General features: G+C 43.2%; 2 protein-coding genes and 1 long non-coding RNA gene across 4 annotated transcripts; 1 reads left to right on the top strand and 2 right to left on the bottom strand.

Moving 5' to 3' along the window:
* Window positions 1-128: 128 nt before the first annotated feature.
* LOC121914230 (dynein regulatory complex subunit 6-like) lies at window positions 129-9,580 on the bottom strand. 2 transcript variants are annotated; one of them, XM_042437475.1, is made up of 7 exons: window positions 9,429-9,580; window positions 6,685-6,786; window positions 4,403-5,386; window positions 3,788-4,003; window positions 3,064-3,276; window positions 1,215-1,432; window positions 129-1,052 (listed from the first exon to the last, which is right to left on the bottom strand). In XM_042437475.1, the coding sequence occupies exons 1-7, from the start codon at window positions 9,447-9,449 to the stop codon at window positions 878-880; spliced, it is 1,929 nt and encodes a 642-aa protein (XP_042293409.1). In that variant the 5' UTR covers window positions 9,450-9,580; the 3' UTR covers window positions 129-877. The 2 variants fall into 2 exon arrangements, with proteins under 2 accessions (XP_042293409.1, XP_042293411.1); XM_042437477.1 differs by lacking the exon at window positions 129-1,052 and having other exon boundaries at window positions 1,309-1,769.
* LOC121914233 lies at window positions 9,461-17,936 on the top strand. Its single transcript, XR_006100491.1, has 3 exons — window positions 9,461-9,739; window positions 10,293-10,317; window positions 17,829-17,936. It is a non-coding gene; the product is annotated as an uncharacterized LOC121914233 (long non-coding RNA).
* On the bottom strand, window positions 11,172-20,322 carry LOC121914229 (F-box/LRR-repeat protein 2-like). The gene is made up of 7 exons (XM_042437474.1): window positions 20,213-20,322; window positions 17,908-18,009; window positions 15,632-16,609; window positions 14,660-14,875; window positions 13,096-13,293; window positions 11,705-11,922; window positions 11,172-11,542 (listed from the first exon to the last, which is right to left on the bottom strand). Exons 1-7 carry the CDS (start codon window positions 20,231-20,233, stop codon window positions 11,293-11,295), a joined length of 1,983 nt encoding a protein of 660 aa, XP_042293408.1. The 5' UTR covers window positions 20,234-20,322; the 3' UTR covers window positions 11,172-11,292.

Raw genomic sequence — 20,322 nt, 5'->3', positions numbered from 1 at the left:
GAGTAGTTTACTGTTCTGCTTAAGCATACATTTTGCATAGTGGAGCCTGGCATCCCACATTCAGGCTTCAGTTTTGATGACTGGAAAGGTAATTGATCTCAAAATCCAGTGCTTTTAGAACAGGTAAGAGTCCTTTATTAGTGCAATGGCAGTGTATGTTAGTAAAAAAAGACAGCAATGCATAAGCAAAGTTATATGAAGAATGACAAGAGTGGTAGAACTCTTACATTGTTCAAAGGAAGGAGCTAACCTTGACTCTTTCATTATAGAAGCATCTCTTCATTGTTCCCTGAACATGCCAAACATTACTTTGGCATCAGCGGAGACAGCAGTCCTCTCAGTGTGACGCTGCCAGTGATGTCTACAGAACAGGCAGTGATATATTGAGGGGTGGCTTTGAAGGAAGAAAAGCCAATGGATGTGGACTGGCAGTTGAACGTAGCTATCTCTTGTCTACAGAGAAGTCCCAAATGATGAAAGCAGGGCTCAGCATAATTACTCTGGCTGTATACATTTTACACTAATAGTAGCTACCTTAAATAGCAGACACTGTTTTGCTTATTGTTGATGGTTTCTGCCACTGCTATATTTTACCTTGCACCAGAAAACTTCTTTCAGGCACAAGATGAAGTTCCCTATTGAACTTGGGCTCTGGGGTGATGGTAGCCTTGCTCAATGGCCTGCTCTAGCAAGGAGGGTTTCTGAGGCTCACAATCTTGTGCAAAGGACTGGTTGATTTATAGAACCACCAACTGGCCAAGGAACAACCAAGACAGAAGCTGTTTCCCAAGGATACTTTGTCATTCGCAACAGGAGCTGGCAGGGGGAGTGAGGAGAGCCATGTTGATTATCCATAACTCTGGGTCTACATTGTGCCTCAGAGAGTAATGGAAAGGTCTGCTCCACCCACAAAACGAGACTGAATACTAGTCTGACTCTGTGGTGGCAGGTGTGATTGGAAATGTTCCACATCCGTCATGCTAATCTTGCTGCACATGGAGACATCCAAACCTTTTAGTTGCTGGCACTCTTGACCAACAGCCTTCAGAGTCCTGCAAGAGAAAATCCAGTCATTTGATGCTCATTATCCCTTTGTCCCCAGCATTACCCTGGCTTTGCAGCAGTTACAAAAGTGTAACCGCTACTCGCATCATTTCCTCCATCTGCTAATAGGACCCATGCTTGTAACCTTTGGACTATGCGTTGCTTCTTACCGGGGTGTTAACTGATTACAGCCGGAAACAACAAGATGTTGAAGTCTGTGTAGACAGCCAGCTGCCTCCACAAAGCCCTTATCGGTCAGGTTCACACAGTGACTCAGGGACAAGTGTTCCAAGCTTCGGCAGTTGCGAGCAATGGCTAGAAGGCTATTGTCTGTGATGTTGGGAATGAGGCTGAGGGACAGGTGTCGGAGCTCAGGGAAGCAGATCACCTGGGAGGGAAAGACAGAACATTGATGCCAGAGAAAACAAACTAATGGTGGGCCCTCAGGCACGGTGAAGGAGGATACCTGAAGGAGCATGTTGCCAACTAATGAAAAGCCTTCTGCTTTGAACTGACCGTGTCCCCATTCATTCAGAACTAAGCCAGATGTTCAGATATAAATTAATGCAAGGATAGCGGTGATGCAATTGCAGCAGAGGGAGAGGTCTTTTTTTGAGGCATAGTGGGACCAAAGTGCATGTTTTGTAGTGGAACGGTAACAAGTTATAGGCTTTCTGCAATATACCATTCCAGACTGGAGGGAGAATGCATGTGAAAACCTCCTCCTGTGGAGAAAAAAAATTCAACAAAAAAGAGGCTGGTTAGAGTAAACGTTCAGATTCATTTGCTCTAGTAAGCAACCTTTTAACAAACAGGGAGTTTGAATTTGGCCCTTCCAAGCGCTCTCCACCTGCAGTCTCTTCATCTGGCATAGCAATAGTAATAGCTGTCTGTAAGCACTTTACAACAATAAGCTAATTGCCCCCAACAAGCTGGGTACTCATTTTAGCGACCTCAGAAAGATGCTGAGTTGAGCCTGAGCCCCTGGGTAGTACGGAACACACAAACTTATGTTTTTTGTGAGTGAGTGGCTGCAGTACAGGCATTAAACCACTGTGCCACCAGGACTTCAGTGGCATGTGAAGTGGTAGGTATAGTACCCACAAACTGTTAGTCTTAAAATGTAGTCCAGATATGAGTGCAGTATTTTTAAAATCTCACTTTGATCATATCACTCTTCATTACTGAGGTTTCAGAACATCTCAACTGGGCCATGAGTGTGCAGTTTCAAGTTTTCCCTCCCCTCAACCTAGTTGCATATCCTGTCCTGACTTTCTTTTCATCCCCCCCCCCTTTATTTTTGCTTCTTTGCCTGCAGCAAACTTCCGTTCTGTGCCCCAAATTGTTTCCCCTTCTTTTATAACCTGCTTTCTTTAAAAAAGGATGTTCTAAATTCCACTTAACTAACCAATGCTTCACTTTCCACTGTCTTGCAGACATCCCTTGACTCATTGCTAAAGTAAGGCATCCTCCCACCACCATCCATGGATGCTCATTTGCTTAATGTCAGTCATCACTGCAGTATTATATTGCTTGTTTATTTTGTCCTTTCCATGTTTCATGAATGCTTAGGATAGAATCTGGTTGGTTCACTATGCTGGCAGTTGCACTTCTTGCAGACTTGTGCAATAGTGGAAAGGGAAGGCAGACAATTGCCAAAATTCTGTTAGAGACATGTGTGTAAGTAAGTATGGCTTATGCATGTGTATTTTGGATGGAGCACAATGTGCTATTCTATAGCCTTTTGTGCAACATTTCCCCAGTGCAGATGTCAAGCTGAAGGAGGGGCCACTGCTCCTTAGCGATTGAGAGGGGAGGAAAGGGGAGGCAGTTTAGACAATGTAGACCTGAGGCTAAGAAGTTCTTAGGAAAGCATAGTTAGACAAGAGCACATTTCTGCTACTCTGCTAATTTAAAGCTAGACTCTTAACAGGCTAGGCTTGGATATTTTGGTATTCAATGTTTTTGTTTTCTTAGCAAGGAAACTTAAATTACCCCACACAAATGCAGTGTGCAAACCTTGGCTATGCTCATGTCCGTCAGCTTCCCACATGCTGTGAGATCAAGTTCTTGCAACCGGGTCAGGGCATTCAAAGAGGCTTGGTGCTTTTCTTGGACCGCTTGCTTGGTAATGTCATTGAGAATCTGACCATCTTGCTCCAGATCTTGTGGAGGTGGCTGGAAGAAGCCCATATTGCCAAAGTTCCTGCTGAACTTTGGGCCTGCATCCTTCTGTCAAGGCAACAGAATATTTTTTAAAAATTATTTTAGAAAATAGATAGAATAGAGCATTTAATTTAAAAACAAAAAAGCCCAATATAATTTATAATGCAAATTTGCAGTAAAATATAATAAAACTAATATTAAAAAAACACTGAAGCAAAACAAAAAATGTTGTACATTTTCCTCCCTAGGTAGACTCCCAGCCCACAATAAAGCTGTTGGGAAACTTTTCTCCTGGCAAAGAGGAAATTAATGCACTGAATTAGGAGAGAGCCGATTCTCATTATGGACTCCTTTGAAAACAGGGTGGAATATATTCTTATTTTCTCTAGCACCTCCATGATATAATTACCATTAACACTGTGGCTAGGGATGTACTATTTCACTATGTTTCTTGTTGCATGGAGGAGGGAGAAATGTTCTTCCTCTTGCAAGAAAGTATTTCCAGCTCTAATTCTGATTGCACAGTTTTTCTTCTCCTCACTATTTCAGTTGCCACAAAAGCACATGTTTTTCCCACCTCTGTAGCACGTTCGCGCTCCTCTTTGGGTTCCTCAACCCCCAATAGGCCCCAGTCAGTCAGTTCTTTGCACCAGGCCAAACGCAGGACTGTCAGGAGCAAGAGGTGAGAAGCAATAGCTTGGATACTTCTGTTGCCAAGAGAGACACAGGACGAGAGATCCAGAACACGAAGGCTCTTACTCAGGGCTGAAGCTAGTGAGAGGATTGAACTTTCCTGTGGAAAGGGGAAAAAACAAAACAAGCTGTTCCATTTCTTCTGTTTAATTCAATATACTTGATCCTGAGGGCTTGTGGGATGGGTCAGTACCTTCAAAACCAATTGCCTTTGTTTTATATCAAGGCAGAATCTGACCCATCTAGACCAGTTCTGTACACTTGGAATGGCAGAAATGGGACAGAGGACTAGGCACACCACCTTGAGCCTTTTGGTCAAAAGGTAGGATATGGTCATACATTCCCCCTATCAGACTTAAAACAGGGCCAGGGAAGTTGCAGCCCTGCTTTTGATTGCAACATCTATCATCTCTGACCATTGGCTATACTGGTTGGTTGATGGGAACTGCTGTCCAACAACATCTGAAATCTACCCATAGTAATTTGCCCTGGAATTTACCCGTAGTAAAGAGCAGAAGGCAGCATTCAGGGAGACCAGTTTGGGCTGTCTCTTGACAGCACTAAAAGCTTTCACCAATTCAGTACAGCTCACAAGACTGCATTCAGAGACATCCAAGTGTTGGAGCTGCTTCAATTGCGAAATCCTTTGAAAGCCAGCTTCAGTTACACGTGGGAGCTTCCCCAAACGCAGGCATTGGAGGGCTGGCAGCCTGGAGCAGATGGTCAAGACAGCCTGGTCAGACAGCTCAGAGCAACCACTCAGGTCCAAGGTGGTTAAGTGAGACTGGTGCTGACATAAGATGCTTACAGTCTCATTTGTCAGATCCCGGCAGTTCTGCAGCACCATCCCTTCCAGGCACAGGTTTTCCACTTGGGCCAGAGACTTCATTGCCTGGCTTGAAATGCTGGTTCCACTCAAGTCCAAAACTTTCATGCTGCTGGATTGCTCCCGAAGGAACTGCAGGAGGTTGCGGAAGGACAGCAGAACCGAAGAGTTGTAGTTGTTGGAGCCATAGTAAGCATCAAACTCAAAGGCAATGTGGCAGCGAGCAAGGGTGAGCATGGTCAGGCATGGAGAGCAACTGGTCAAGCGATTGAAGGTAAGGTCAGACAAGTATCGCACACCAGACAAGTTCAGCTCCTGCAAGTTGCTCAGAGTCTTACGGACTTGCAGGCAAGTCTCTTCTTTGGCAAGCAAGGCCCCTGACATAAAGAGACTGTTGCATCCAGTTAGATCCAAGGCTCTGAGGCATGGACAGGCCAAGAGGAGCTCCTCAAAGCTAGTTTCTGTCAGGCTGCTCCCATGGAGGCACAAGCTGCGCAAATGTGGCCCCAGGTAGCGAGCAACGTACTTGATGACATCCCGAGAAGTGGTAGAGCCATCCAGGTTTGCCATCTTGACATTGAACACATGCCTTTGGCCCAAAGTCTTGATGGTCCTGAGTGAGGTGGAGCTAGCAGGAATGTTGTAGAAGAGGTTCTCCTAAATTGAACAGGAGTGGGATTGTTATTAATCATTTATATCCTGCCCTTTTCCCAATAATGAGACTCACTGTGGCTTTCTAATTATTAAAACCAGTACTGATTAAAAACCATATACATACACATACAAATAGCACACCATTAAAGCTCCTGACTGTCCTAAAATCCTGAAAGAGTTTACTCAATGGTAGAAGACAGCATGGAGGGAACAAGCCTACCCTTTGGGAGGAAGTTCAAATATCTACATGGCAACGATCTAGATAAAAGTTAAGGGGGAGAGAATCAACAATTATGTCACTGTGAGGGGGTCTATTACAGATTCTCCCAAACCAGACTGAGGACTTGGATGATGCCTTCCTGGGAACAGATGACTACACATTCAGAAAAGAGAAATGTTGTGTCAATAGGGGTTTTCAACTATCATGATGATAAAGTAAAATTTGGCCAAGAATATAAAGTACAACAATATTTTCACTTGCCTTGCAGACCGCTTCATTGACCAGAAGATGGAAGAGGCAACAAAGGGACCAGCTATTTTAGATCTGATCCTAACCAACAGGGATGACCTGGTTAATGGGGTGGAAGTGGCAGGATCCTTAGGTGGGAGTGACCATGTTCTCCTAGAGTTGGTTATACAATGGAAAATGGGAAGCCAAACATCGTCAGACATATATTCTAGACCTATGTATAAAGAATTGTCAGATGAGTTATGTTTTAAAAGGGACATGTACACGAAGCGGGGGAATTACCAGAGGAATTTCAAACAAAATAGCCAGCATGTGTAGGGAAAGTCAAAAAGCTAAAGCGCAGAATGAGCTGAGGCTTGTTAAGAGGTTAAAAAGAATGAAAAGTCTCCTTTTTTTTGTTGTATCTGAATCAAAAGGAAGAACAAGGAGATGGTAGGGCCATTCTGTGGAGAAGATGGAACAGTGCTAACGAGACAGAGAAAAGGCACAACTATTCGGACTTTCTTTGCCTCGGTCTTCTAAAAGGAAAACAGTAGTCAGTCTGGGAAAAATGGAGCAGATGATGCAGTAAGGGAAATGTAGCGCAGAGGAATCCTTGGCTACTGTAAATGAATTCAAGTCCGCAGAGCCAGATTAACTCCCGAGGGTTTCTAGGAACTGTAGTCCAAAAATACACTTTTAAAAATCTCTGGCTAAGATTCCTTGCTTCTCATTCACATAAACTAAAGTAGGGTTCAGCTTTATGTCTGACAGAGATCTACAACTTTCCAGCAGAGCAGCCACACAGAAATACAGACATCTTGAGTAATCTGGCAAAAGAAGAGTTTCTTACCTGGCGAAGGGAATCCTGGGCTGCCAAGTACCAGGTTTGGTTTACCAGAGAGGCCTCTTTCCTGTCGGGGATTGGCAGGAAGCCTAAAATGTATGTGATAATCTGAAAAAGAAAGAAAGAAAGAAACTGAAGAGGAAAACTGACAAGAGTGATTTGACCCTCTGTCACCAGCTCACTGGGCAAAGATTGAAAGAAGCGGACAAATCAAAACGCAGGGGGAAAGAGCAACTCCAGTGACTTTTTGACTTCAGTCCCACCCACGGTCAGCATGTGGCCCCCAAGACATTGCCTTCAAATTATGAGAGGAACTGGGACTCTCAACAGGAAAAAAGAAGATTTTTACATCATGGATTTAAAGTAAGGAGGCTTAGAGCACTAAGAAAACCTGAGTAAGAACCGTGGATCCACATCAGGATTTCCACGTTATTTCCAAAACATGCATGGATACTTATTGCAGTATATACTCAGCTATAAGTCAGCCTCATGAATAAGTCGAAGGCAGGTTTGGGGGGCTAAAATTATGGATTTTGATAGAGTCGAGGGTATAGTTTAGGGGCCTGTGACAAAGGATCTATAGGATGAAGCAAAAGAAAATGATGCCAAAGAACTTAATACAATTCCAGCAGGCAGGCATAACTGTTTGTGCTCATGCTAAAGGCAGGATAGATGAAAAAGCAGACGGCAGAGGATTAACTGGGGCTGACCCTGACAAATTGGGACAGTTAGCATTGAGGAAGAGGAGAACTTGTGAAATTCAATGTCAAGAGTTAGAGTAAGGGAAGTGCTATTCATTGCTCTGCTTCAGAAAGAACCTTGGGCCCTGTCTTTTCTTTCTCTTTCACATCCCTTTTCTTCTTCAGCCACATGTTTCGCCTATGACAAGCGTAAGAGTCTTGTAAGCCTCCAAATGCTGAAGTGCAGCTCCCTGCAGTCATCTCTGTGAACTATGCTGGCTAGGTCTGTTGGGAGTCGCAGTCCGACAAAAGGCCATGTAATCCTCACCCCTGGCCTAAACAAAGGTCATTTAGGCCTAGAAGGACTTCCTAGATATGTTTACACCAAATAAAAAAGCCACCATAAATTTGTGTTTAAAAAGCCTGTCTCTTCCCAGGCGCTGTGTTGCTGGTCTGCCTTTATGTACAAAGATTATGTTTTGTATGCTGTGTGATTTATCTTCTAGAAGTCTGTCTAAGGCTTAGCCAGAGGAAGCCACAACCTGAATGAGGAAGCATGGGGAGAGCTCAGAGAAGGGGGTAGCGCATAGGTTTTTTGTTGGGGTTTTGGGGCTCTGCAGCCATGTTCTATAAGAGTTTATTCCTGATGTTTTGCCAGCATCTGGGGCTGGCATCTTTAGATGCTGGCAAAACGTCAGGCATAAAGTCTTCTAGAACATGGCCACAGAGCCCCAAAACCCCACAAAAAACTATGGATGCCGGTCATGAAAGCCTTTGACTTCACAAAAATTTACGTTTATGATTCATGCGCTGGCGGTTCTTCAATATGATGTACATGAAGCTGCCTTTGGAGACTCTTCAAAAACAGCCATACTTTGGAAGTCTGGCATTATAGCTGTCAGACATTTGACAGAGCTGGACATCTGGAAACATGTAAGACTGGTTCTTAAACTTCTTCATCCATCACCAAGCATCTATAGCTACTGTATATACTCGCCTATAAGTGGAAAAATGTATGCCCAGACATTGACCTAAAAGCCATGGGTCAGCTTATACACAGGGCAATATTAAACATGATATCGACTTATAGTTGCATGTATATGGTATCTTTTGAACCCCATTTTATTTTCCTATTCTTTTAATTGCTGTAGACCAGTGGTCCCCAGATTTTGGGGGGGGGGGCACTGCCCCCTTTCCTTTTGGACAGCAATCGTAGTGACCCCCCCCCAAAGCCTATATCTTGGTAAACTAATACACTCATAGAGTTGACCCCAAGGGCCCCGTTCTGCCATGCAGGAACTCTGAGTGAAAGCACCCGCATTGGCAGATGGCCATCCTGCCTCTGTTCAAAGACCCCCAAAGAAGGAGACTCCGAAGGAGTGCCTCCACAGTCGAGCAGCCCTTACTCTCAGGAAGTTCCTCCTAATGTTTTGCTGGACTCTCTTTTCCTTTCCCTTGCATCCATTGCTCCATTGTGTCCCAGTCTCTGGAGCAGCAGAAAACAAGCTTGCTCCCTCCTCAAGTATTTCAGCAGGGCTGTCCTATCCCCTCTGAGCCTTCTCTGCTCCAGCCCTGGCCCTTTCCTCAGAGGGCTCCATGGTCTCCTCCTCTTCTTCCCAGGGTTTGTTTCTTCTTCAGGGCCCAGGGCTGCTCCTCTGCCTCGCCTGCTGCCCTGGCCTTTCAGCCACAGGAGGAGGAAGAGGAGGAGGGCCGCTTGGCTGCTCTTCCCAGGAGCCGTCCTTGGGAAGAGTCCTGCTTAGGATGGAGCCCAACCGAAGCAGAAATACAAAGCGGGGGGAGAAGGATCAGGGCCTGCAGACAGGGACGTCCTTGGAAGGTGAGCCAGGCTGCGTCTGTACTTCAGAAATAACCCGCTTCGAGAGCGCTTTAGCTGCCCTGGCTCAGCGCTAGGGAACCCTGGGAGCTGTAGTTTATTGTGCCCTCGGAGCTCTCTGTCTCACAAAAGTACAGCTCCCAGGATTCATTCCCTAGCGCTGAGCCGGGCAGCTAAAGCGCTCTCGAAGCGGGTTATCTCTGCAGTGCGGATGTCGAAAGAGGGGCCTCCCTTACCTCCACCGGCAGCGCCTCCATCCCTCTCCAAGGAGCCAAAGCCACCAATCCGCCGCCTCAGAGAGGCCCGGCTCCTCCTCCTCTGCCCTCCTTTCCCCTTCATCAGCAGCTTCCTCCCGCTGCCATGGCCACGGCGCGGGGCTTTCTGGGAAGTGTAGTCCCTCGGGAGGGAAAAGGCTCCGCGCGTCTCCTCATGATGACGTCACTGCGTCCGCGCCGGAAGTCTTTCCCTGTGCTGCTGACTGAGTGGCTTTGGCAGCAGCTGAAGAGAGTCCCTCCCTTTGATCTCTTACTCTTCAAGATTGAAACAGGTTGCTGGGGATGGTTATTGTTATTATTATTATACTTTATTGTACTTTGTTATTTTATATTGCCTAATTATGCTAAATGGTTTATTGTTGTTATTAATATTATTATTATTGTTATACTTTATTTTATTATACTTTATTATTTTATATTGCCTAATTATGTTAAATATTTTGTTGTTATTGTTATTTTACCTTATTTTTTATTTTGTATAACTGTTAAATATTTTTATTATTGTATTTTATTATTTTATAATGTATAATTATGTTGAATATTTTATTGTTATGCATTATTATTTTATTTTGTATAATTCTTAAATATTTTATTATTATTATTATTTTATTTTGTATAACTCTTAAATGTTTTTTGTTATACTTTATTATTTTACATTACCTAATTATGACACATATATTATTATTATTATTATTATACTTTATTGTACTTTATTATTCTATAGTGTAAAATTATGATAAATATTTTATTGTTATTATTATACTTTTTATAGCGTATAATTATCCTGTTCTTGCATGACTACGTTTTCTTTTCTTTTCTTTCCAGCCAAAAGGAAATGTGGGAACCAAAGGTAAAAAGCAGATATTTGAAAATGAACTGATAATGTTAAACTGTAGAAAGTGGGACATTTAATTCATTTATCATCAGCACTAATATTTGGAATAATTTAATTAGTAAATTATCATTTGTAAATTCAATATTTAAGGTGTAACATTAGGGAAAACTGTATGAGAATGGCATGGAAGTTGTTACTCTTGAGCATAGGGGCACATTTTGTCATTGATTCCTCCAGAAAGGGTTTTGTTTGTTGATCCTTTCCAAGTTACTTAATTCCAGCCTAAAAAAAATTCTACATGGACTACTAAAACCATAATATGATTGTTGCTTACAAGTGTTGGGGATCCAACATGTCTGGGAAAGGTTAAGAGAATGAAAGGCTGTCCTAAAGCACGAGATCTCATCTTAAAGCTTCTTCAGTTAAGTGTGTCATTCATCTCCATCTGTCCATTCTTTCCTCATCCTCCACCACCATCTCTGTGGACACTTCATTCACTTTTCAAAGGCCCTGTTTCTTGAAGGTTAATAAGGAATGAGGCATTCTTTGGATTGGGGAGAGGAGGAATCCACCCAACTTGGGTTTTCTCCCATCACCGGATAGAGACAGGCAGGAAGAACAGGGCTCACAATAGCAAATAAAGAACTTTGTTGCCATCTTAGAAACTATTTCTTCTCCCTGCTTGCGCCTGGAGCAAGCAGGTCATTCCTGTTCTCTTTGGCTCTTTTGTTATAGGAGTAATATACTCTTCTGCTTGAGCATACATTTTGCATAGTGGAGCCTGGGGTCCCAAATTTAGCCTTCAGTTTTGATGATCAGAAAGGTAATTGATCTCAAAATCCAGTGCTTTTAAAACAAGTGAGAATCCTTTATTAGTGCAATGGCAGTACAGATCAGTAAAAAGAAGACAGAAAAGGACTGGTTGATTTATAGAACCACCAACTGACCAAAGAACAACCAAGACAGAAGCTGTTTCCCAAGGATACTTTGTCATTCGCAATAGGTGCTTTCAGGGGGAGTGGGGATTACCACATTGATTATCCGTAACTCTGGGTTTACACTGTGCCAGAGAGTAAAGGAAAGCTTTGTTCCACGCACAAAATGAGACTGAATGCTAGCCTGACTCTGTGGTGGCAGGTGTGGTTGGAAATGTTCCACATCCTTCATGGTAATCTTGCTGCACAAAGAGACATCCAAATATTTTAGTTGCTGGCACTCTTGACCAACAACCTTCAGAGTCCTGCAAGAGAAAATCCAGTCATTTGGTGCTCATTATCCCTTTGTCCCCAGCATTACCCTGGCTTTGCAGCAGTTACAAAAATGTAACTGCTACTCACATCACTTCCTCCACCTGCTAACAGCACCCATGCTAGCAACCTTTGGACTCCGCATTGCTTCTTACCGGGGTGTTAATTGATTACAGCCAGAAACATCAAGATGTTGAAGTCTGTGCAGACAGGCAGCTACCTCCGCAAAGCCCTTATCAGTCAGGTTCACACAGTAAGTCAGGGACAGGTTTTCCAAGCTTCGGCAGTTGCGAGCAATGGCTCGAAGACTGTTGTCTGTGATGTTGGGAATGAGGCTGAGGGACAGGTGTCGGAGCTCAGGGAAGCAGATCACCTGGGAGGGAAAGACAGAACATTGATGCCAGAGAAAACAAACTAATGGTGGCAGTTATATCCCCTCCTTGTGGTGTCATTGTGCAAGTGCCATACTGTTGCACATGGCAACCATAGCGTGACAGCCATGCTGCATGCACCTCTCTCACAGTGAATCCAATAGTGCAGCTACAACAAAATTCCCCTTCTAGGAATATGACTGCTGTGTAATGATGCAGTTATAAACTTCACAATTTTTCATTTGTTTATGATGATGTAAAGTCACAACAGGATGCCAGCCAACAACACTAAACTTTGCCACTGAGATGATGCCTAACAGAAATTGGAGAGGTTACTTTTTGGACTACAACTGAGAGACCTTCTCAGCTAGCATAGCCAGTGCCCTTGCTCACTGGAGGATTCTGCGCACAGTACTCTAGAAACGTAACATCCCCAAGCTCTGGATCATAGGTGACTTTTGTGCCTTCAAGTCATTTCTGCCTTATGGTGACCCTAACATGACCCTTTCACAGGGTTTTCTTGGCAAGATTTGTTCAGAGGGGGTTTCCTCTGAAGCTGAGACAGTGTGACTTGCCAAAAGTCACCCAGTAGGTTTTCATGGCCAAATGGGTATTCGAACCATGGTCTCTAGAGTCATAGTCCAATGCTCAAACCACGGCGCTATGCTGACTCTCCAGGGGTGACTGCTACTGGCAAATGGTTGGAAGATTTTTGCATTCTCTTTCCCCCTCCTTAGGTAGATAGGGAATTCATGCCTGCAACCCATCTCCTCAATTCAAACTAACTATGTGACTTAGGTCACTTCCCCTTTGGGACTAATTGACATTCTTTCAAAAATATTTTCAACTGAGCTGTTGTGTTTCCATCTTCCTGCTCTCTCAACTTTACGGTGAGATGAATATTTCTTTTACCTGAAGTATTCACTAGGCAGATTAGGATATAGCCTCTATGTAAATATAGATTAAAGACATTAGTAAACTTTTCTTTTTAACTACATATTTGTTGTTTTTTTGGATAGTTAGACAAGAGCACATTTCTGCTACTCTGCTAATTAAAAGCTAGACCCCTAACAAACTTGGCTTTGACATTTTTGATGCTCAATATTTTTGTTTCCTTAGCAAATGCTGGAGCCTTGGGAAACATAAATTACCCCACACAAATGCAGTGTGCACACCTTGGCTATGCTCATATCCGTCAGCTTCTCACAACCCGTCAGGTCAAGCTCTTGCAGACGGGTCAGGGCACGCAAAGAGGCTTGGCGGTTTTCTTGGACAGCTTCCTTGGCAAGGTCAATGAGAATCTGACCATCTTGCGAGTCCAGATCTTGTGGAGGTGGCTGGAAGAAGCCCATATTGCCAAAGCCTGGCAAAGCCTGTAGTCAAACAAACAAATATGTCTTTATTAGTTGGTAGAAACGGTCCTCACTAGCAGCCTAATCGCAAAAAGGAGCACATTCTAGATTCTGAGTGCCACAGTGGCAAAGGCCGTCTTCCACAGCAATACCAAAGGATAGGCAATGGTAACCTAAACAAGGTCTTCCTCTCTGAATGTAAAGGCCAGAGCAGGTTAGATGGCAGAAGGAAGACTCAGAAAGTTGGAAGCAGGAGAGAGCTAATCTCAAACAATCATTTCACCCTTTGGTCAATTATGCCATAGCCTTTAGCTCTAGCATAACAGTCAGTCAGTCATAATTTATTATGGTTCACAGACCCATAATTTAGATATTGAGTCAAGATATATACATTCTCAAAATTCCCCACAGTAAAATAAGAAGAGAGGAAGTTGCTAAACAGAACTCTGACTAACTCTAATTCGACCTCTAATTGTCTCTTTATACATAGTGGGTTTTGATTGTAGCTGCCTCAGAGAGAATTTTGGCCACTACAGGAGTGACATTCAGGCATTTATCTTCCAGCAAGAGTTGTACATAAAAAAAAGCTTCAGTGTGCTTCTTTGTGAGTAAAGTAAGGCTCCAAACACCTAGAAGTGTCAAGGAGTGGCAATCGCCCCTTCTTTTTTGGACACACACCATCTTTTTTCAGCAGGAGAATACAGGAGGATTTGGGAAACATTTTTCCCAGCCTCTAAATGCATAAAATGAGTAACTGAATGTGACATGATGCTTCCCCCAACCTCCCTTTTAATGAACCAGTTCCTCTGCGTGAATTCATTTTTTGAAATATAAATTTGGAGCAAGAGGGTTGAGGAGTGATGCTATACTTGCAAGGAAATTGAGTCCATGTTTCTGCCCAATTGCTCCCCCCAAATTCCTCACTGCCACTGAAGCCTCCATGATATAACTATCATTAACATTGACACCAATACAGTGTGCAGGGATGTCATGTTTCACTAAGTTACTTGTTGCAAAGAGGAATGAGTAAATTCCTCTCACAAGAAAGTTTTTTGCTATCTGCAAATTGGGACTTATTCTATGCAAGATTCACACATGGCTCCCACCCAAAATTCTGCATAGAAATATTGTTTTCTACCCCCTCAAAACGCTTTCCTCAAAGCAAAACAATCACATGCAAATTTTGTGCAGAATAAGTCCTGAACTGGGAAGATTTTAATGATTCCAAGATTTTTCTTGTCAGGGTTTCTCTACACTCAAAAACATATTTTTTCAACAATTAAACAAAATATTTCTGAATATTATTTCCAGCTCTAACTCTGAATGCACAGCTTTTCTCCTCCTCACTATCTCACAGTTGCCACAAAAGCACATGTGTTTTTCCCACCTCTATAGCACATTCGTGCTCCTCTTTGGGTTTCTCAATTCCCAATAGGCCCCAGTCAGTCAGTTCTTTGCAATGGGCCAAACGCAGGACTGTCAGGAGCAAGAGGTGAGAAGCAATAGCCTGGATGCTTCTGTCGCCAAGAGACTCACAGGACAAGAGATCCAGAACATGAAGGCTCTTACTCAGGGCTTCAGCTAGTGAGAGGATTGAACTTTCCTGCGGAAGGGGAAAAAACAAAACAAGCTGTTCCATTTCTTCTGTTTAGTTCAATGTACTTGATCCTGAGGGCTTGTGGGATGGGTCAGTAACTCCCACTACCCCCAACCAGCAGTGATAGGAGATTATGGACATGTGTAGTCTCTGTAAATCTGGAAGATCAGGGCTTTGCGCTCCAGGCTCCAGATTAGGAGGTCAGACTTGAATGATTATGAGGTCTGAGTTCAAATCCCCATTAAGAGAGCACTAAAAGCTGACAGCTATGTTTAAATATTTGAATGGAATATGTTCCTGATGATGAGAGCTGTTTCACAGTGGAATGTGCTGCCTCAGAGTGTGGTGGAGTCTCCTTCTTTGGAGGTTTTTAAAAAGAGGCTGGATGGCCATCTTTTGGGAGTGCTTTGATTGTGTATTCCTGCATGGCAGGGGTTGGACTGGATGGCCCTTGTCTCTTCCAACTCTATGATTTTAAGTGATGGACTTCATTAGGTGACCTTGTCAATCATTACCTCACCACCTAACCTATTTTATAGGGTTGCTGTGAGGATAAAATGAAATGGGACAGAGGCACACCACCTTGAGCCTTTTGGCCAAAAGGTAGGATATAGTCATACATTCCCCCTATCAGACTTAAAACAGGGCCTGTTTTTGATTGCAACATACATCATCTCTGACCATTGCCTATACTGATTGTTTGATGGGAACGAGTCCAACAACATCTGAAATCTACCCATAGTAATTTACCCTGGAATTTACCTGTAGTAAAGAGCAACAGGCAGCATTCAAGGAGACCAGTTTGGGCTGTCCCTTGACAGCATTAAAAGCTTTCACCAGTTCACTACAGCTAACAAGACTGCATTCAGAGACATCCAAGTGTTGGAGATGCTTCAATTGCGAAATCTTTTGAAAGCCAGCTTCAGTTATGCGTGGGAGCTTCCCCAGACGCAGGCATTGGAGGTATGGGAGCCTGGAGCAGATGGTCAAGACAGCCTGGTCAGACAGCTCAAAGCAACCACTCAAGTCCAAGGTGATTAAGTAAGACTGGTGCTCACATAAGATGCTTACTGTCTCATCGGTCAGATTCTGGCAATTCTGCAGCACCATTTCTTCCAGGCACAGATGGTCCACTTGGAGCAGGGACATCATTGCCTGGCTTGAGAATGTTGTTTCACTCAAATCCAAAACTTCCATGCTCATGGATTGCTCCCAAAGGAACAGCAAGAGATTGCCGAAGGACAGCAGAACCGAGGAGGTGTAGTTGATGGAGTCAGAGTGAACATAAAAACCAATGTGGCAGCGAGCAAGGATGAGCTTGGTCAGGCATGGAAAGCAACTGGTCAAGCGATTGAAGGTAAGGTCAGACAGGTATCGCACACCAGACAAGTTCAGCTCCTGCAAGTTGCTCAGAGTCTTACGGACTTGCAGGCAAGTCTCTTCTTTGGCAAGCAAGGCCCCTGACATAAAGAGACTGTTGCATCCAGTTAGATCCAAGGCTCTGAGGCACGGACAGGCCAAGAGGAGCTCCTCAAAGCTAGTTTCTGTCAGGCTGCTCCCTTGGAGGCACAAGCTGTGCAGATGTGGCCCCAGGTAGCGAGCAACGTACTTGATGACATCCCGAGAAGTGGTAGAGCCATCCAGGTTTGCCATCTTGACATTGCACACATGCCTTTGGCCCAAAGTCTTGATGGTCCTGAGTGAGGTGGAGCTAGCAGGAATGTTGTAGAAGAGGTTCTCCTAAATTGAACAGGAGTGGGATTGTTATTAATCATTTATATCCTGCCCTTTTCCCAATAATGAGACTCACTGTGGCTTTCTAATTATTAAAACCAGTACTGATTAAAAACCATATACATACACATACAAATAGCACACCATTAAAGCTCCTGACTGTCCTAAAATCCTGAAAGAGTTTACTCAATGGTAGAAGACAGCATGGAGGGAACAAGCCTACCCTTTGGGAGGAAGTTCAAATATCTACATGGCAACGATCTAGATAAAAGTTAAGGGGGAGAGAATCAACAATTATGTCACTGTGAGGGGGTCTATTACAGATTCTCCCAAACCAGACTGAGGACTTGGATGATGCCTTCCTGGGAACAGATGACTACACATTCAGAAAAGAGAAATGTTGTGTCAATAGGGGTTTTCAACTATCATGATGATAAAGTAAAATTTGGCCAAGAATATAAAGTACAACAATATTTTCACTTGCCTTGCAGACCGCTTCATTGACCAGAAGATGGAAGAGGCAACAAAGGGACCAGCTATTTTAGATCTGATCCTAACCAACAGGGATGACCTGGTTAATGGGGTGGAAGTGGCAGGATCCTTAGGTGGGAGTGACCATGTTCTCCTAGAGTTGGTTATACAATGGAAAATGGGAAGCCAAACATCGTCAGACATATATTCTAGACCTATGTATAAAGAATTGTCAGATGAGTTATGTTTTAAAAGGGACATGTACACGAAGCGGGGGAATTACCAGAGGAATTTCAAACAAAATAGCCAGCATGTGTAGGGAAAGTCAAAAAGCTAAAGCGCAGAATGAGCTGAGGCTTGTTAAGAGGTTAAAAAGAATGAAAAGTCTCCTTTTTTTTGTTGTATCTGAATCAAAAGGAAGAACAAGGAGATGGTAGGGCCATTCTGTGGAGAAGATGGAACAGTGCTAACGAGACAGAGAAAAGGCACAACTATTCGGACTTTCTTTGCCTCGGTCTTCTAAAAGGAAAACAGTAGTCAGTCTGGGAAAAATGGAGCAGATGATGCAGTAAGGGAAATGTAGCGCAGAGGAATCCTTGGCTACTGTAAATGAATTCAAGTCCGCAGAGCCAGATTAACTCCCGAGGGTTTCTAGGAACTGTAGTCCAAAAATACACTTTTAAAAATCTCTGGCTAAGATTCCTTGCTTCTCATTCACATAAACTAAAGTAGGGTTCATCTTTATGTCTGACAGAGATCTACAACTTTCCAGCAGAGCAGCCACACAGAAATACAGACATCTTGAGTAATCTGGCAAAAGAAGAGTTTCTTACCTGGCGAAGGGAATCCTGGGCTGCCAAGTACCAGGTTTGGTTTACCAGAGAGGCCTCTTTCCTGTCGGGGATTGGCAGGAAGCCTAAAATGTATGTGATAATCTGAAAAAGAAAGAAAGAAAGAAACTGAAGAGGAAAACTGACAAGAGTGATTTGACCCTCTGTCACCAGCTCACTGGGCAAAGATTGAAAGAAGCGGACAAATCAAAACGCAGGGGGAAAGAGCAACTCCAGTGACTTTTTGACTTCAGTCCCACCCACGGTCAGCATGTGGCCCCCAAGACATTGCCTTCAAATTAGGAGAGGAACTGGGACTCTCAAGAGGAAAAAAGAAGATTTTTACATCATGGATTTAAAGTAAGGAGGCTTAGAGCACCAAGAAAACCTGAGTAAGAACTGTGGATCCACATCAGGATTTCCACATTATTTCCAGAACATGCATGGATACTTATTGCAGTATATACTCAGCTATAAGTCAACCTCATGAATAAGTCGAAGGCAGGTTTGGGGGGCTAAAATTATGGATTTTGATAAGAGTCGAGGGTATAGTTTAGGGGCCTGTGACAAAGGATCTATAGGATGAAGCAAAAGAAAATAATGCCAAAGAACTTAACAAACTATGCTAAAGGCAGGATAGATGAGAGAACAGAGGGGCATCAGTGCTTTCAGGACAGATTGCATTTTTGCCTTCCATGAAGCGATGGCTCCCTTTTTATAAGAGTTAAAGTACACCACTTACATTGACCCATGGATAAATTGACTCAGGTTTTTTGGGTCAGTGTTTTGAATAAAATTTCCAGACAGTATATACAGTAGCTTCAGAATAAATTAAAACATACTGTTTGCAGCTAAGCCAGAGGAATTTTCTTCTCTGGAAACATAATGGAAAACCTTTTAGTCATGTTGCCCTTGTACTTTTTCCACTCTCAGCAACAGTTAACAATTATGTGGGCAGAGGACTGTTTTCACATTGCATGCTCCTTGGTTACTAGTCATTAGGACCAGTAATTTGCCCTAATAATAAAATTATATATAGTCTACACTGTCATAATTACAGCTGGCTTCTGAGGTTGTTGTTTTTCCTGCGTTTGGCTCACAGAGAAAAGCCGTCTGTTGACATCAGGACAAACTAATTTCAGATTTTAATTAGATTTTAAGAGTTATTTGCATTGAACACAAATTCCATTTTAAGCCAGGTTACTCAGAATAAATTACAATTGAAAATATCATCCTGCTTTCTAGTTCGTTTTTGAAAGGCCAGCTGTTGTGGGGAGAACAACAAGAATAATCTCTCCATTTCCTCCTATTAGGGGATTCTCCCATTATAGTTCAATTATGGTAACATTTCGGTACAGTTTCAGTCTCCCTTTTCCGAAATGTTTGGGACTAGAAGTGTTTTGGATTCTTTTTTCTTTTTCGGTTTTGGAACATTTGCATAAACATAATGAAATTCAGTTGTGTATCGCATACATCAAGTTTGTGTATGCTGAACCTCCAGAAAGCTAAGACGCCACTGTCTCAGCCAAACCCACAAACAGTTTTGGATTTCCGAATCAGGGAAACTCAACCTGTCGTAGTCCAAGTACCTGCTACGGGTCTCCTGTGAAAACAGAGGGGCGGCTGTATGACAAATAAAGAAATGATATAGCTGCCCAAACAGAGGATCTGGAAAAACGGTTGTTATTGTCAGAGAAAGTGAGGAAAGACTCTTGCAGCATATTAAGTGTTTTAACAGAATTAATGTGGTTCAGTCTCATTAAGTGCATACAATCCACATACACACTAGATAGGTAGATAGATGGGAGGGAGGGAGGTAGGTAGGTAGATATGTTTTATTCGGCCAATGACCAGCAAGATTTGAAAAGATACAAAACATGATACGTAAGTGTGACAATAAACCTCAGGTGATATATACTATATATGTGTGTGTGTGTGTATGTGTGTGTGTGTGTATATATATATATATATATATATATATATATATACTATATACAATTCATATGCACACAATATATCTCTGCTCTGACGAAGCCAAGTCCAAGGCTTTCAGGGCCTGAATCCATAGGTCCAGAACACACTGCAGAAATAATCCAGTTTGAGACCACTTTCACTGCCTTGGCTCCAATGCTAGGGCATCCTGGGAAGTGTAGTTTTGTGGGACGTTGAGCCTTCTCTGTCAGAGAGCTCTGGGGCCACAATGGACCACAACTCCCAGGATTCCCTAGCACTGAGCCAGGGCAGTTGAAGCAGCCTCAAAGCGGGTTATTTCTGCAGTGCGGATGTCCATCCAGGGAGGCTCGCTTACTTCTACAGGCAAAGACTCCATCCCTCTCAAAGGAGCCAAAGCCACTGATCCGCCTCAAAGGCCCAGCTCCTCCTTTTCCCTTTGAGAGCAGCTTCTCTCCGTTGCCAAGG

Source organism: Sceloporus undulatus, chromosome 8 (assembly GCF_019175285.1).
Source record: "Sceloporus undulatus isolate JIND9_A2432 ecotype Alabama chromosome 8, SceUnd_v1.1, whole genome shotgun sequence".
In the NCBI taxonomy this organism is placed as follows: domain Eukaryota; kingdom Metazoa; phylum Chordata; class Lepidosauria; order Squamata; family Phrynosomatidae; genus Sceloporus; species Sceloporus undulatus.
This window is presented reverse-complemented; position numbering and strand designations above follow the sequence as displayed.